At 33.6% G+C, this 13,668-nt stretch overlaps 1 protein-coding gene across 8 annotated transcripts in view; it reads left to right on the top strand.

Moving 5' to 3' along the window:
• The window catches only part of KLRK1 (killer cell lectin like receptor K1), a 14,181-nt gene extending 1,481 nt beyond the window's left edge, over window positions 1–12,700 (top strand). For 2 of the 8 annotated variants that reach the window (XM_011236637.3, XM_011236635.3), the window contains 6 exons: window positions 4,762–4,872; window positions 7,679–7,771; window positions 8,211–8,246; window positions 8,606–8,757; window positions 9,293–9,396; window positions 12,053–12,700. In XM_011236637.3, the coding sequence (XP_011234939.1) occupies window positions 4,833–4,872; window positions 7,679–7,771; window positions 8,211–8,246; window positions 8,606–8,757; window positions 9,293–9,396; window positions 12,053–12,170 (543 nt within the window). In that variant the 5' untranslated portion in view covers window positions 4,762–4,832 and the 3' untranslated portion in view covers window positions 12,171–12,700. Of the gene's footprint in view, window positions 1–2,553; window positions 3,573–4,761; window positions 4,873–7,678; window positions 7,772–8,210; window positions 8,247–8,605; window positions 8,758–9,292; window positions 9,397–12,052 lie in introns of those variants that run through there. The other 6 variants (XM_019809432.2, XM_019809431.2, XM_011236638.3 and 3 more) reach the window with 6 other exon arrangements.
• Window positions 12,701–13,668: the final 968 nt, after the last annotated feature.

The raw sequence follows: 13,668 nt of genomic DNA, 5'->3' as shown, positions 1-13,668 counted from the left end.
GGAGGAGCCTGATGTGGGGCTCGATCCCATAACGCCGGGATCACGCCCTGAGCCGAAGGCAGACGCTTAACCGCTGTGCCACCCAGGCGCCCCCAAGAGAGAGGGAATCTTAAGCAAGCTCCCAGTCCAGTGCAGAGGGTGTGTGTTTAAGTTCCTAATTCTTCTGCATATGATATATATATATCATATGGTAATAGACATCTTTGTTTTATATATATATATATATATATATATGGTAAAGATCAAATTTTACATTTTTATATTGTTAGAAACAATTTTTCAGCATTAATTATTTAATGGTATCTCATTTTCTACTTTATCCTCAATGCTATTTCATATACTTTTCTCATCTGTGCACATAACTTTTCCCTGTCTGTATCTTTTCTCTTTTTCAGTTTGTCTGCTTTGTCTATGTTCTTCTCTCATTTTGTCTTAATTAACATAGCTTTAAACAAGGTCTTAATATCCAGTAGGACAAGTCCCCCACCTTTTCTTCTGCAATAGTGATAGGACTAATGGCTTTTGCAATTTATAAATATTTAGAATCTCATTTTGTAAGTTATACAATAAAACTGAGGATATTAATTGGAATACTTAATTCTCTGAAACATTTTAGGGTTAATTGACATCTTTTTAAGATCCAGTAGTTTCATCAAAATTTAGGGTTTTAAAAAAATGTCATATAAGTTATGTAAGTTCCATGTAGATGTCTGTATTTCTGTTAGATTTGCCCATAAGCACCTTACTGAGTCTCTATTGTTATTGTCAATGATATATTTCTAAAGATTAATTTTTTTCTGTTTATAGGTAATATTTAATGTAATAGTTTTTGCAAGTTAATGCTACATTCAGTTATACTAATATTATTTCTATTAACTGGTCATTAAATTATTTTTTATTTTTTATGTTGTAGAGGCCCAGGCCAGGCAGCCCCAAGATGGGCCACTTTGGCATAGAGATTATTTTGAATTAAAAATAATCAAAACCCCTGCGACTCCTGATCTCAGGATCATGAGTTCAAGCACCATGTTGGGCATAGATTTTATTTAATTAAAAAAAAAAGGAGTAAAAGTAAAAACCCAGCAGATGCAGGAAGAGCTCTATGTCTCCCCCTTCAAACGCCTAAATTTACACTGGAAAAGAGAAGCTGTGCCAAGAAGAAAGGTATTAGCAGAGACTCTCCTTTACCTAAGGAACTTAACTACATAATAAGGCAGCCTTGTTTTTCAAACATCTCCTTTTACTTTATTGCTAATGAGCTTTCTCCCTTTTGTATCTCAGGCCCTCCCCCCTCTCCTTTACTCATGTAAGTTTCATGTTGCCTCATTGTCTTCAGAATTTGTGTCTGTGGATTCCCCATATGCCTATTAAATTTGATTTCCTCCTGTTGGTCTGTCTCAAGTCAATTTGATTCTAAGTTCAACTAAAAGGACCATAGGGCAGAAAAATGTCTTCCACCCCAATAATGTAGATGAACATATCATCAGAAAAAAAAAAAAATTTAAGTCCTTATCTCTTTAATTTCTTCTGGCAGTCTTAAATGTGCTGAAAAATCTTCACAATGACATTGAAAAGAAGTGATATTAGTGATTGTTTGCTTTCATGGATTTCTAAAAGACTAATAATATCTCCAAGCATAAGTCCTCTCATATTTATGCTAAAGATCGTTTTTATCATGAAAAGGTGTTGAATTTTAGCAAATGTGCTTTCCACCTTAATGGAGTCCTGTTCTATTTCTTTAGTCTATTGTTTATAGCAAATTACACTTAATAATTTTTCTTTCAAAGGAAAACTATTGGTATTTTCATGAAATAAACTCAATTTGATTACCTATATGAGTTTTATACACTTTTGATTTGGTTTAGCAGTTTTAGGATTTTGCAACAATTTTCATAAATGAGATTGACTTTCCTTTTTCCTTTCTTAACATATTCTCATCTAATTTAGGCACCAAGGTAATTAATTCTACTTTTAGTGAAATAAATAACTATTTTCTTTTATCTATTCCATCTAGAAGAGTTTGCATAAATTATAATGATCTTTTTCTCAAAAGTTTATTATTTCTCTCCTGTAAAACTATTTGGCTTTTGTGTTATCCATATGGGAAGCTTTTTGTTTTTTTGTTTGTTTGTTTTTGCAGAAATTACTTTTATTACACTAGAATATTCCTTAATGAGCTGGCAATTATTCCCATGAAGGAGAGTTCAGAAAACAGATTTATGCTCCACAGATAAGTGAAACCATATGATAATTGTCTTTCTCTGCTTGACTTATTTCAATTAGCATAATCTCCTCCTCCAGTCCCGTCCATGTTGCTGCAAATGTTGGGTAATCGTTCTTTGTGATGGCTGAGTAATATTCCATTGTATATATGGACCACATCTTCTTTATCCATTCGTCTGTTGAAGGGCATCTCGGCTCCTTCCACAGTTTAGCTATTGTGGGCATTGCTGCTTTAAACATTTGGGTGCAGTTGCCCCTTCAAATCACTATGTTTGTATCCTTTGGATAAATACTTAGTAGTGCAATTGCTGGGTCATAGGATAGCTCTATTTTTAACTTTTTGAGGAAACTCCCTACAGTTTTCCGGAATGGCTGTACCAGTTTGCATTCCCACTAATAGTGCAAGAGGGTTCCCCTTTCTCCTCAGGTTCCTTTTGGGTGTGGCAGTCTTCTTTATCATTTTTTAATGTAACAAAAATTATGAGTAGCTAAAAACCAGAACACTAAGGCATTAGTTGATTATATTGCTATTCTGGCATAAGATTTGGTGCTAATGTTCTGAGAAATAGTAATATAATGAGTGATGTTCACAAGGAAAGTAGAGAAAAGAGCCTATTTAATAGGAGCAGAGATGGGTGTGAGACACCACACATATCATAAATGAAGTCATACTAACCACACCCTGACTATTGTTGAAGCTAGGCCAATGATGGTTCATTACAGAACTTTTATTTTGTATGCACTTTATATTTTTATAATTAGAAGGTCATGTGTGTACACATATATGTCTATATACTTGTATGCACTTATGTGTGTGCATATACTTATATGTATATATATGTAAGATATCCTTCTATAGTTCCAACCTTCATGATGCAGCATACTTGATTCCATTCAAATTTGTAGCACCATGTGCACAAGATGTTTATGAAGTTAACTTAGTTTTCTTTTTGTTCCCCCACACAGCACTTACAACCATATTTTAGAACAATTTCTCACTTTTAATTCAGAAAGAGATTATCTAATCTCACCATTTGTTCCTCAAAACCCTAGGAAACTTCTTATCACTGAATTGATCATTTAAGTCATAAAATCATGTTAACACCTCACTTTTATTTCACCACTCAGTGGAATTTTCTGTGCTGTGATAAAGTGGAAGTAGTGTGGTTTGTGCTATGCTTCTTCACAAGATGAGACTACAATACCATTTGTCATATCTTTCTCAGGAATCAGAATTGACCGTACATCTCTAGTTTTAGTTCTCAAGTGATAACTCAGGACATGGCTTAATTTTTCAGTTGTGTAGGAGATTTTATCCACAAGAATCAAGAGCTTCCTTCTTTTATCAGGTGTGTTTCTGTGTGTTTGTGTTTCTAACAACTGTTATTCAAGAAATGAGAAATTCTTGGGGCACCTGGGTGGCACAGCGGTTAAGAGTCTGCCTTCGGCTCAGGGCGTGATCCCGACGTTATGGGGTCAAGCCCCACATCAGGCTCCTCCGCTATGAGCCTGCTTCTTCCTCTCCCACTCCTGCTGCTTGTGTTCCCTCTCTCGCTGGCTGTCTCTATCTCTATCAAATAAATAAATAAAATCTTTAAAAAAAAAAAGAAATGAGAAATTCTTGAGTTTTCAAACTCAAGAAAGTTTCCAAAAATTTACACCATAAGGTAATTACAATTGCTTCTTAAGTGTGTGAATAGAATTACAGAGGTCAGGGAATGCTTCTTACTTATGAGGTATATAATGGTTTTCACTGTACTCAGTGGTGAGTAGGCAGGATATATTTACTGAAGAATAAGACGTTATGATGTTGCTATAAGATTGAGCCTTGTCATTAAAAAAAACTAGAAGAATAAATCTACATTTGGGATTAGAGGATTGAATTTCCATTTGAATTCACACTTGGGAGTTTTCTGCTCTTGTGCAGGGCACTTACCTTCTGTGATACACAACCTTATTTACAAAATGAAAAAATGTGTTGCTACTTCCTACTACCATTATCAAATATGAAACAGCTTGTTTTTAATCTATGTACTGTGTATGTTTATTAAATAGCCATTTCTCGCTGAGAGCTCTTCTAGACACTGTAAGATGTTACTATATAAATAAAACATGTGATTATTTTTGCTAATAATGATGATAACTTGTAGATGATGATGATGGTGATGATGATGATAATGATGATAATATGGGCAGAAGTTGAATTAATATGTACTAGGAACAAACATACAAAAAATTCATGTATCTTACCCAAATTTGCCTTGCCAAAAAAAAATTGGCACCAAATAAAATAACTATAAATAGAAAACTATATGTGCTGTCATTCAAGATCAGTGATGGAAAATATTTTTGATTAAGGAGCTTAATATACGCAAATTAAAAACACCCATTATATTTTTGAAATAATTATTTATTATTTTATAAGCAAGAGAAATGTAAAAAATTAATTTTGCCTGGCTTTGTATGAACTTTAATTTTCATTTTTCCCCTTTATATAAATAAATGGGAGAGATATGTTTGTACTTTTGTTTTTCTAAGGAAGATATGTCATCTTCAAAATGAAGATTTTGGATTCATCTCTGGAGTAAATAAACAGCCATAATCAAGCAATGAAGTTGATCCAAGATCAGTGGGCTCGTCACAACATGGGTATGTGTTTTCCACATCAATGTGCAGTTTCGCATCTGTATAATTTTAAGATACCCAGAATTTGATACAAGCATACAAGGCATAAGAAAACACATTACTCTGATTCACTTATGTTCATCTCATGTTCTATTTTAAGGAGTTTTCAAAAACTTTAAAGCTTTTTTCCTCCTTTGTTTCATTAACTACCTAAAGTAAAATGTTTCGCAATTTGAGGTAGCCTGAAATAGTGACAGCATAAGGATTTGGAGTTAGAAGAAGCAACAATTTGATTAATTGTTCTGCTGGTGCTAGCCAACATGAATAACCAAGAAAAAGAAAAAAGCAAATGATATGAAATTAGAATAAAAAGGCAAAATTAACATTATTTGCAAAAAAAATTGTAATTTAAAATATTAAAAAGGCCTCAAAAGCTTCACCCAAAAATATTACAAACAATAAGGAAATCTGATATGAGGACTTGACTGAAAATAAGATGTAAAAATCAACTGCCTTACTAACTACAAAAACAAGAAAATTGTGATGAAACAAAAATGCCATATACATAAAACCAAAATTTTTTTAAAAGACAGAAATAAACTTTTTAATTAAAAATGAGTAAAACTATTAATTTAAAGTTATATTGATGAACATAAAATAAGACATGCATAATGGGAAAAGACATTTTAAAGATATAAATTATCTACATATATTTATGCATTTAATGTGACTTTATTGAAAGATCAATTACCATATTTTAAACGTATAGGTTCTTGAGAAGCTTAAAGTTCTCTTTTTTTAAAGTTCTTAAGGTACATATAAAGTGTAATGATAGCCAAATTATTCTGAAAGAGAAATGTAATATACAATTGTGGGTACTGTGAAAAACTCAAGCATATTATAAAACCAAGGGAATTTTACATATAGTTTCAATACAAAAGACATCATAAAGAATATAGGGATAAATGAAAATACAAATATGAATGTATTACATGCTAAAGGTGGTATTTCATATCAATGAGAACACATTGATTTATTCAGCAAATGATGTTAGAAAAGTTCAGTGCCCATTTGGAAAAAAAATTATAAATTTAAGTTCTTCCCTTATTTACTACACACAAACACACACAAACACCCCAAATAGGTCAAATAAAAAAGGAAACCATATAACATGACGACACATGAGTGTAGTATACTTTATAAACGCAGAATAATGGAGACATTTTATTCATATCCAAAAAAAAAAAAAAAGCAGCCATAAAGGAAAATTTGATCAAGTCAACCATTACGCTTTTCAGCACCCCCCAAATTTCATAATGTTAAAACAGAAATATTTGAGATTTGTGTTTGCAAAACATGTGGTGAGAAATAAACTAATATCCCTAACCCAAAAAGTAAAAAAGGAACCAGCTACTCAATAAAAACAAGAAAATTCTAAGAGAAATAAAATAAAAACATTATTTAACCATAGTAAAAGATGCCCAATCTTATTCATAACAGGAAAAATAAAATTAAAATTGAAAATATTGTTTATAAAACATACATTTTTAAAATGTGAATAATATTTAGTGCAGGGAATATGTGAGAAAACAGGGTTTTAAATTAATTTTTGGTACTACACAAACTGATAGTTCTTCTTTGGACTGAAAATTTTAATCATTACAAAAATTTTAAATGCAAATTCCCTTTGACTCAGCAATTACTCTCTAAGAGATTTCTCTTAGAAATCCTCCTAGAGGGGTGCCTGGGTGGCGCAGTTGTTAAGGGTCTGCCTTCGGCTCAGGGCGTGATCCCAGAGTCCTGGTATTGAGCCCCACAACAGGCTCCTCCCCTGGGAAACTGCTTCTTCCTCTTCCACTCCCCCTGCTTGTGTTCCCTCTCTCGCTGGCTGCCTCTCTCTGTCAAATGAATAAAATAAAACCTTAAAAAAAAAAAAAAAAGAAATCCTCTTAGAGAGGAATTCAAAAATATGCACATGTGTATATAAACTGTTATTCATATTGTTATATCTAATAGCAAAACTAAGAAACAATTTAAATACACATTGGAAAAAATTAAAAGTCTGTCAATAGATTTTGTCCATATACCAATGAAATACAATGAAAACTGCCATTTTTAAAATTTTGACTTTAGGGGCGCCTGGGTGGCTCAGTCGTTAAGAGTCTGCCTTCGGCTCAGGGCGTGATCCCAGGTCTCTGGGGTCGAGCCCCACATCAGGCTTCTCTGCTATGAGCCTGCTTCTTCCTCTCCCACTCTCCCTACTTGTGTTTCCTCTCTCACTGGCTGTCTCTCTCTCTCTCTGTCAAATAAATAAATAAATAAAATCTTTAAAAAAAAAAATCTCGGTAAAAAAAAATTTTTTTTTTTACTTTATAAGACATGATATAGAATAATCACTAAGATATTTTCTTAAGCCAAAAAAAAAAAAATCAGGGAATATTTTCCACAGTTTCTTCAACGTGTTTTTAAAAAGGGATTGAAGGAGGGGCGCCTGGGTGGCATAGCGGTTAAGCATNAACGGTCTGTTATTGTAGCTCCACACACAAAAAAAAATCAAAAATTATAACCATGATTTATTCCAGGGAGGGAACTGGAGAACTTTTAGAGAGAAATAGGAGGGAATATGCATTTCTATAGTCTCTCTCTCTCTCTTTTTAAACACTTACAAAGTACCTATTTTCTTGTTCTGAGAAAAATAATAAGGTAAAAGTACCAAAATCACTCCTCTCATAAAAAACTCTCATAACGTTTATATCAAACATGAGCATACCAAAACTTTTTAACCCTTATTTTCTATTCTTTCTCACTCTTTTTTTTTTTTTTTTTACAGCATCTGCATTTTTCGTGGCCCGTGCCATTGCTATAGCTATGGGGATCCATTTCATTATAATGGCAATGATATGCGGTGCCATAATCCTACATTGTAAGTGATAGTAGAGGAGTAAAGCATTCTCGATCTGATGATTGCAATGCATTACTTTGATTAGTATTCAGAAGCACAGAGACATAAACTAGCAATACTGTATGTGTCCATATGTTTTTGCTATTAGTGTAAAAATGTGTCAGCTACTTTTGCTAGGACTAGGTTACTAATAACCTTTTAATAATTTTGACTTTTTAATTATTGAACTATGCTTTACATATAATGTTAAAATAGTTTTAGATGTACAACATAGTGATTTGACAATTCTATACATTACTCAATGCTCACAATGATGAGTGTAATCACCGTCCGTCACTATACAATGTTATTACAATATTATTGAGTATATCATTTATGCTGTACTTTTCATCTTCATGACTTACTTATTTTATAACTGGAAGTTTGTACCTCTTAATCCTCTTAATGATTATTTTAATAGCATTATTCAACCAAGAAGCTCCAATTTCTTTGCAAGGTAAGTGAAATTTTTCTGATATTTTGAAACACAAATTACATGAATACATACTTGAGTATGGGCATGTATCCAATGTTGTTAACAAGAGAATGTATAAGAAAATGATTAATTCTTGTCCATAATCCATAACATGCCAATTTTATTTTTTAACAATGAAAAAGTGCTCCTAAAAAGCAGAAAATACTTAGTTTTGGCATCTCTGTCTGTATATAAATGTATAAAGAGACTTCATTGAAGATGATCAAATTGGTTTATCTGGAATGTTAGAGTTACAATAAATGAGTATTTAACCTGTCTAGACAAAATCTTCTATAATGTTCAGACTTGTACAGAACTAATAATATATTTTCTCTTTCTAGAAAGTTATTGTGGCCCATGCCCTAAAAACTGGGTATGTTATAGAAATAACTGCTACCAATTTTTTAACGAGAGCAAAAGCTGGTACCAGAGCCAAGCTTCTTGTATTTCTCAAAATTCTAGTCTCCTGAAGATATACAGCAGAGAGGATCAGGTTGAGTATTTGTTTTAATTTCCCTTCCTATATTCAGTCCTAACATGTGAGGCAACTCACCAAATACGAACCTGAGACATAATAGAGGCACTTAGACCCAGATATATCCACCCTAAATCTTTCTGCATCAAAAATAAGAAAGCGCAGGGCACCGGGGTGGCTTAGTTGGTTAAATATCTGCCTTCCACTCAGCTCATGATCCCAGGGTCCTGGGATGGAGCCCTGTGTCAGGCCCACCACTCAGTGGAGAGCCTGCTTCTCCCTCTCCCTCTGCCCCTCCCCGCAACTTGTGCTGTCTCTCTTTCTCACGCGATTGCGCTCTCTCTCTCAAATAGATAAAATCTAAAGAATTTAAAATTTAAAAAAAGAAAAACAAGGAAGCACAGAAATTGTAGGTATTATGTACAGTGTTTAAGTCAGAATTAGGCTAGAGGACAGAATACATTCCTCAAGTGTGGGGGAAAAATTATTAAAGGATTATGGCCTTGTATTAATTAAACTTCCAGGCACTGATTTTATTTGTGGTCTTGAACAGGATTTCTTTAAATTGGTGAAGTCATATCATTGGCTGGGACTAATACAAATTCCAGAAAATGGATCTTGGCAGTGGGAAGATGGCACCATTCTCTTGCCCAACCAGTAAGTCTGTAGCAATAGGTGTCTATTTGTGGATTTGTTTCTAAGCTGTCCCTATGTTCATTCATGTTACTTCACACAATGCCAGATTCTAATAGATTCAACAAAACTCCCTGAGGGCCTAAATTGTTTTATCCTCTTGATTAATTGGCCCCTTTACAATATAGTGACATTCGTGTCTTGTGTGACTAATTTTGACTTAAAATCTATTTTGACTGATATAATTATAGCCACACCTCCTCTTTTTTGGTTATCTTTTGCATAGAATATGCAAAATGAATATTCCATCCATTCATTTTTGGCCTGTGTGTCCTCAAAGTAAAGTAAGTCTCTTGCAGACAGCATGTTGATGTATCACATTTTTAATCCATTTAGCCACCCTATAATATATCTTTTTCCCTCCTTCTGGCTACTTTAATAGTTTTTGTTTGTAACTGGATTTGAGAAATTTGGTTGTAATATGCCTTGGATTAGGGTTTTTTTTTTTAAATTTCTTATGCTTGTGTTTTGTTGAGACTCTTGGATCTATGAGTTTATAATTTTCAAACAAAATTAGAAAATTTACTACCATTATTTCTTCAAATGCCCCCCCCCTTCATTTCTCTTTCCTCTCCCTCAGACACACTACAATTACAAATACATTAAGCAAATTGAAATTGGGATAAAGTTAACTGGTGCTTTTTCTTACATATAACTATAAAAGTTTTTAATTATTTCAAATTCTTTATTTTATGTATTTGAACCTCTAATTCTGTAGTACACAATAAAAACATCACAACAACATGAATGCTAGTGTCGGGTGAATTAGCTGCTTTCTTTCTGTCAAACAGTTTTAAGCACTTTATATGTATCTTTTCACTGAGGACTCTTAAAAACCTCTATAACAGGGGTCATTTTTAACCTAATTTTGCTGGTAAGGAACAGGGCTTAGAGTGCATAATAATTCACCTAAGCTGTAAAATGAGTAATAGTTCTGATAGGGATTCATATAAATGTCTTTCTTACTCTACAGGCAGAATTATCATTAAATGACTTTTTAAAAATCTCTTCTCAAGGCACCTGGGTGACTCAGTCAGTTGGGCATCCCACTCTTGGTTTCAGCTCAGGTCATGATCTCATGGGTCATGTGATCAAGCCCTGCCCTGAGCTCCACACTCAGAGGGGAGTCTGCTTGAAGATTCTCTCTCTCTGCCCCTCCTCCCTGCCCCCTAACATAAATAAATCTTTTTTAAAAATCTCCTCTTACTGATTTTGAAGTTTACTTTGCTTCTCTAATGGTTAGTTGGTAGTAATCAATGCATAACCTTTTACTGTCATCTCCTTCTTTCATATCTCCCCTTATATTTATTGTAACAGATACTACATACCCTCCTACCCCACTATATATTTGGAATTTGGAGGCCCCAGTACACCTTAGAATTGATCTGGGGTGACCTCATTTCTGTATGGCTTGAGATTTTATTTTTGACAAAAAGCAGTTTATTCTCTAGAAATACTAATAAAATTTGTATCACCTTCTCAATATTTTCCACACTGCGAGTGTAAATGTTTGTTTTAGAAGCAAAAGCAAAACAATTAGCAAAGTAAGTTTCAGTTTATACATGTGATAAATATTTGCTGAGTGTTTCTGAATTTCCCGAACTATGCAGAGATAATGACAGAGATGAATAAGACACAACTCCTTCAAGGGCTTTACACTTCAGTTAGAGATATCATTATAAGCAAATGAGTACAATCCAGAATAACCAGTACTCTGGCAGACATGGGATACAAATGATATGGGAAAACACACACAGAAACTGAAGGAATACAAAAACAAAGTGATATTTAAAAATGAGACTTTAATGTGCATAGATTGAGGCCAACTAAGAGCAATTACTAAAAATTTCTAATTTTTTTTTCTCCTATAGTAGCTAGTGGTTTCTATATGGACTGAGTTTCTTCTCTTGTCCTTTTGAGTACAAACTATCTGTCATGGTCTGTCTTTATTTTATCGTTCAGATTCACTCTGATGCATCTTCGCTCTTTCCTTGGCCTTCTATTTCCCACCTGTTCTTGGCAGAAAACAGACCACCAGATTCCAAGGCAAAATAGATAAACAGATGTAACTACCTCTACATGAAATGCCTACACACACACACACACATACACATATATTTATATTTACATATGTGTGTATATATTTATATATATATACACACATATTTAATATGTAAGACAATTTTAAAATTTTTATTTCCTTACCAAGTAAAGTTGCATATATCCAAAGAAGATTGTTTATTTTTGCGTAAAACATGACATCTGCTGACTTCTAAATCGAATTCTAAATTCATTTCTAATCTATTGGCTGAAAAAAATTTTTTAAAAGTTTCATTTCACTCAGATACGTATATCAAGAGATTCCAGACTTCCTAAATTGACCAATTTCCAATGTGGAAACAAAATAGTGGCAATATAATTTATAATAGAATGAAACTTTTGCTTTTATAACTGCGTTGGCTATTTTTTGCACACCTTTAACTAAGAAAGACCAGGTATGGTCCTAAAACCTTCTGAAATGATATTATTTCAATACCTATACTTAAATATATTTTATTGCATTTTTATATTTATCTATGAATAAAGTCACAAATATAATTTGTCTTTCTTTCTAATCTAGATTAACAATGGTTGAAATGCAGAATGGAACCTGTGCAGTTTATGGATCAAGTTTTAAAGGTTACACTGAAAACTGTTTATCTCCAAACACATACATCTGCATGCAGAGGATTGTGTAAAAGCTTATGATTTATAAAAAATATAAAGAATTCAAAAACACAGAAGCCATTCTTGGGGCGCAAGTGTGGCTCAGTCAGTTAAGCATCTGCCTTCAGTTCAGGTCATGATTGCAGGGTCCTGGGATGACCCTCAAGTCAGGCTCCCTGCAGGAAGCAAGCTTCTCCCTCTGCCCCTCCCCCTGCTTGTGCTCTCTCTCTCTCGCTCTATGTCAAATAAATAACAATTTAAAAAAAGCCATTCTTTGAATGTTCTCCAAGAAGAAAACTTCCAGAAGAAAATTCCACCAATAGTTACTGAATTATTTTTCTGTCAACGATCCGACACAAAAAATAACTTTGTAGGGGAATAAAGGTCAATAATTTAAGAATTTATCTTCTATAAGAATGTTTTGTTTATGGGACACCTCGGTGGCACAGCGGTTAAGCGTCTGCCTTCAGCTCAGGGCGTGATCCCGGCGTTATGGGATCGAGCCCCACATCAGGCTCCTCTGCTATGAGCCTGCTTCTTCCTCTCCCATTCCCCCTGCTTGTGTTCCCTCTCTTGCTGGCTGTCTCTATCTCTGTCGAATAAATAAATAAAATCTTAAAAAAAAATGTTTTGTTTAATTTTTGTAAAATTTCTAGTAACGAACAGATTCGTTTTTATATTTAATAAACTGTTGATGAAACCCAGGGTTAAATGAAACTTCAAACTACAATTTTATTAAATGTGCACAAATATTACACTAAGAAGGCTTTTAGAACTTTTCAAACTCAAAAATTTTGAAAATTAAATAAATCTAAAGCTGGGTGAAGGGTATATAAGGGTTCATTACATTTGCTATATTTAAAAGTTTTCAAAATAAAAGTTGAAATATCAACAAATATACTCTCAGAGTTTCAAAATGCCACCACTATTTTAAGCAGTACACGAGATGTTTGGCAGAAATGGAATTACTCCTCACAGTAAGAATATGGCACTAGCTACTACATAACACAGAAAAATAAAGAATTGAGTTTGAAGAGGACTTTCCAGGCTTCAAGGGGAGAACGACATCTGAGTGGAAACTTGCAGAGTGACCAGAAGTTGTCTGGGCAAATCATAAGGATAACAGAACTCTCAGCAAATGGAATACTCCTTGCAAATGTGTGGAAGTTGGAAGAGTCTATGACTCTAAAGAAAGCAACTTTGTGCTTATACGACTGATCCTGCTTTTCGTTTGTTTTTTTGTTTGTTTTAGGTGTCATGTATGAGTGAAACTGTACGGTATTTGTCTTTCTCAGTCTGACTTATTTCACTTAGCCTAATACCCACCAGGTCCATCCATGTCGTCTCAATGGCACAATCTCCTCCTTTGTTTGAGGGCTGTGCAATATTCCATTGTATATACTTACCGCCTCTTCCTTATCCATTCATCTATTGGTGGACACTCAGGTTGCTTCTATACCTGAAACTAATGTAATATTGTCTGTGCACTATACACAAATTTTTAAAAATTGCAAAACAAAACAATTACAA

Source organism: Ailuropoda melanoleuca, chromosome 16, assembly GCF_002007445.2.
Source record: "Ailuropoda melanoleuca isolate Jingjing chromosome 16, ASM200744v2, whole genome shotgun sequence".
Taxonomy (NCBI): Eukaryota; Metazoa; Chordata; class Mammalia; order Carnivora; family Ursidae; genus Ailuropoda; species Ailuropoda melanoleuca.
The sequence above is the reverse complement of the archived record's forward strand: the minus strand, read 5'-3'. Positions and strand labels throughout refer to the sequence as shown.